Source organism: Triticum dicoccoides, chromosome 2B (assembly GCF_002162155.2).
Source record: "Triticum dicoccoides isolate Atlit2015 ecotype Zavitan chromosome 2B, WEW_v2.0, whole genome shotgun sequence".
Taxonomy (NCBI): domain Eukaryota; kingdom Viridiplantae; phylum Streptophyta; class Magnoliopsida; order Poales; family Poaceae; genus Triticum; species Triticum dicoccoides.
The window spans coordinates 191,170,702-191,174,388 of NC_041383.1; the positions used below are offsets into that span (position 1 = coordinate 191,170,702).

Sequence of the window (3,687 nt, forward strand, 5' to 3'; positions counted from 1 at the left end):
ATCTGCCCTTCATCTGGTGCTACGTTGTTGCCCGGCTACTGTAATCTGGAATGTGTTCGACCTGGCTGACCTTTCCTCCAACTCTATGGACCTAATTAGCTTTGTGCAACAGGCTCAACAGAGATGGCCGTCCTCCAGCAAGTTTCACATTCTATTTGCTGCACTGCAGTTACTTCATGGCATGCCCGGAATGACAGAGTGTTCAATTCTAAGAGATGACCTCCAGCCTATATAAAACAATACACAACACAACTCCTTCATTTATGGCATAATAGGAGTCATAAATAGGATGACGCCGACGCTATAGCCGATTGGATACATAGGTTAGATTAGAACATATTGGCCTTCTGTTTTCCACCCCTCTACATGTCTTCATCTTGTCTGGCAGTTTACAGCTAGGGCACCTTGGTGCTAAATATAAGCTTCATGTAATTGACCTTTCGGTCCCCAGGCTTTAGCCTGTTTTGAAATATATAATGTAGAATGATATCTACCTTTCATTTCAAAAAAAAATCGCGGCAGATTTATAAAAACTACAACTGTGAGCTCATTATGTTCTTTCTTTGCCATGCTTTTTGTTTAAACTGCTTTCTTTGCCACCCTCCGTCCCATACCAGTGTCAAAAATGTCTTGCATCATGGGAGGGAGTAGTTCTTTGCCATGCTAACTGAACTTCGTAGCGTAACAAAACCCACGGCACGGTATAAGTCTCTACATTAGCGTGTTACACTATCATCTGTGCTCTGCATGTACGTTCTTAGTGACGTGAGTCATACGGCGCACGAGATCGCGACCGACGAGCTTAATTAGACTCGCTTGTCCTCTTCGCCGGCCTTGGCATACACGCCGGAGTCTGTCCTGAGGATGATCTTGGCGTCCTGCGTCACGTAGCACGCCCAGTTCTCCACGTACGAGAGCGGCCCAGTCCTGAGCATCAGCGACCGCGCACCGTCCTCCACGCCGTCGCCGTCGTCGTCGTCGCCGGCATCGTCCGAGCACGCGAGCCTGCGCAAAACACACATAACAGATGGTTAACTAGCTAATTTCTCCGTGTATCTCGAATCTCGGTCAGTTAATGAGCTGGAGTCATGAGCAGGCCATGGGGGAGGAATGGGAGCGTTTACCTCGCTGAGTCGTGCGATGGCGCCCACACGAGGCAGACGGCGCAGAGGAGCGCGAAGGAGATGAGCTGCCACACCGCCGGGATCACCCACGCCACGCGCCACCGCTCGCTCTGGTACCCGTCCGTCGACTTGAAGTGGACCTCGAACGCGATCCAGCCCAGGGACACGGCCACGGCGATCGTCAGCGAGGTTGCCAGCCTCCGGTACGTCTCCAACTTCGCCGTCATCCGTCTAGCCTTGAGCTTGCTGATGGTTCGCGACAGCGCGCTGAATATCCAGCAGATGAACACCGCGTCGAGGGCGGCGACGGTGAGCACGAGGAAGAGCCTCCGCGTCGGCGAGTGGTCGTGGTCGCTCACGGCCCCGACGTGCTCGCTGACCTCGAGGGCCTCGGACGCCGCGAAGAACGTCGCGCCGAGCACGGCCACCCTGGCGCCGGCGCTGGTGCCCCCTCCTAGAGTGAGCCGCACCACGCCGTACCCCTTGGCGACGAGGAGCATCAGCACGCGCGACACCGTGCGGCGCACCGCCCCGGACGTGGCCGCCCAGAAGGTCGTCCCCGCCGGCCGGACTCCGGACTCGCCGAACTCGGCGAGGTCCAAGTACCACGTGGTCACCTCCACCATCCCGAGCGCGATGACGACCGTCACGAAATTCTGGAGCGGCACCACCTCCCGCCAGAACCGGGCGTACCGCAGGAACCAGAACGCGGCGAGGGCGACGAACGCCAGCGACATGACGCCGTAGAACGCCAGAAGGGGGGCCATCCGGCCGGGGAGGTAGCCGTAGCCGCGGCTGTTCTTCCATATGGTCTTGCCCTCCGCGGCCACGTCGAGGGACGCGTCGCAGTGTACGAAGCGGAGGCTGTACATGCCGGTGCGCGCGACGGCGACGGTCTCGTCCGGGAACACCGTCTCGAGGGCGCCCGGCAGGAAGGAGGCGGCGAGCACCTTGGGCCAGCCCGCGGCGGCGGTGCTGTTGGGCGCGCGGTACACTAGCGACCCCTCGGTGCACGCGCCCCGCTTCGCCATGTCCGGCGTGCAACAGAGCGCGCGCGCGCCGCCGGCGACGAAATCAGAGTCCCCGACCGCGCCGCGGTCCGCGGCCTCGAAGATGACCGCCGTGATTGTGACCGTGCGGTTGCCGTCCTTCCCGGCCGCGGCAGCGGACTCCGGCGTCCTCTTAAAGGCGACCTTCTCGAATCTGCACCGACAAACGCCACGCGCGTCACTCCCCAAAAATGGCGATGAGGAAATCAACCGAGACAAGCAACAATTTCTGGCCGCCGCGGTTCAGAAATCAGAAGCACATACCGGATGAAGGAGTCCGCGGCGGGGGAGGCGTAGACGCCCTCGCTGCCGCCATTGAGGACGAAGGCGTTGCCGAGGCCGACGAACCGCTCGCCGGTATAGTCGTGCACCGACGCGTCGGCGCAGAGGAGGATGGCGCAGCACAAGGCGGACGCCAGCAGGTGGACGAGCCTCGCGGAGGAAGACCCTGGCATTGGCATCGAGGAGAAGAGCTTCTATTCTTGCGTGTGGCAGCGTGCTCGTGGAGTTTACTAGTACTAGAGCATTGAGTACGATCTCGATCAGTGATGTGGAGTGGAGTGGAAGAAGAACGGAACGGAAGCGACGACTTTGACGTGGAGATCGGCCGGACAAATGTTAGGTCCACACCCCCAAACCCTCTTGACCGGCAGCATCAGGGAACTGTGGAAGAGTGGGGTGCAATTAGGCAAGCATGCACGACAAATCGAACAGAAAGTGAGGGAAACCAAATTTGGGGGCGGATTATTAAATGGACTATATATAAACATAGGCCTTTTTTTATAGAAAATTTGGATCTATTCAGCAATCATGGTAGTACAGAGAACACTAGAGGTAATAAAAATTATAACCAGTTTCATGGACCACCTAATGATGACTACAGGCACTAGAAGGAGCCGAAGACGCGAAGCCGTCATTGCCCCTCCTTCACCAGATCCGGGCAAATCTTGTTGTAGTAGACAACCGAGAAGTCGTGCTGCGAAGGCCTCAAAGGACCAACGCATCAGAGGAGCAACCATCGCTGATGAAGAGAGTTGTAGATCGAAAAGATCAAACCTGTAATCACATGAACGAATACGAACAAAAACTGAATTCAAATAGATCCATTGAAGACCAGCACCGACCGAATCCCACAAGATCCGACGGAGACATGCCTCGGCACATCCTCCAACGACACTATTCACACCACCGGGACGGGGATAGGAAGTGGGAGACAATATTCCTACCGAGGGACATCGCGAACCCCCACACAGCCCCAACCAAGATATTGAACCTAACAAAAACGAAAACTGGGTCCTTCCTGCAGGCGGGGGAGGGACGGATCAGCGGCAGCGCCGGCGGAAGAAGGAAGGGGACTTTTCTTATGACGAGGAAAGACGACCATATAAACAAAGGCTCTACAAAAAAGGATTAGTTAGAGTTTTGTCTCTTTATAATTGTCATGGCAAATTAATAATGACAACTTGCATTGGCAAATTAACGACAACAACATAAGCTCTTGTATAAACACCCCC

General features: G+C 56.1%; 1 protein-coding gene across 1 annotated transcript; it reads right to left on the reverse strand.

Moving 5' to 3' along the window:
• Positions 1-648: 648 nt before the first annotated feature.
• LOC119362992 (transmembrane protein 87A-like) lies at positions 649-2,910 on the reverse strand. The gene is made up of 3 exons (XM_037628283.1): positions 2,438-2,910; positions 1,125-2,327; positions 649-1,005 (listed from the first exon to the last, which is right to left on the reverse strand). Exons 1-3 carry the CDS (start codon positions 2,632-2,634, stop codon positions 807-809), a joined length of 1,599 nt encoding a protein of 532 aa, XP_037484180.1. The 5' UTR covers positions 2,635-2,910; the 3' UTR covers positions 649-806.
• Between the last annotated feature and the right edge of the window lie 777 nt (positions 2,911-3,687).

Bases quoted from the DNA above. Each gene is read 5' to 3' on its own strand.
- LOC119362992 (XM_037628283.1), bottom strand. From the start codon at position 2,634: ATGCCAATGCCAGGGTCTTCCTCCGCGAGGCTCGTCCACCTGCTGGCG. The intron at 2,328-2,437 runs GTATGTGCTTCT...TTGTCGGTGCAG, and splicing joins GCCGCGGACTCCTTCATCCG to ATTCGAGAAGGTCGCCTTTA. The intron at 1,006-1,124 runs GTAAACGCTCCC...TGTTTTGCGCAG, and splicing joins CCATCGCACGACTCAGCGAG to GCTCGCGTGCTCGGACGATG.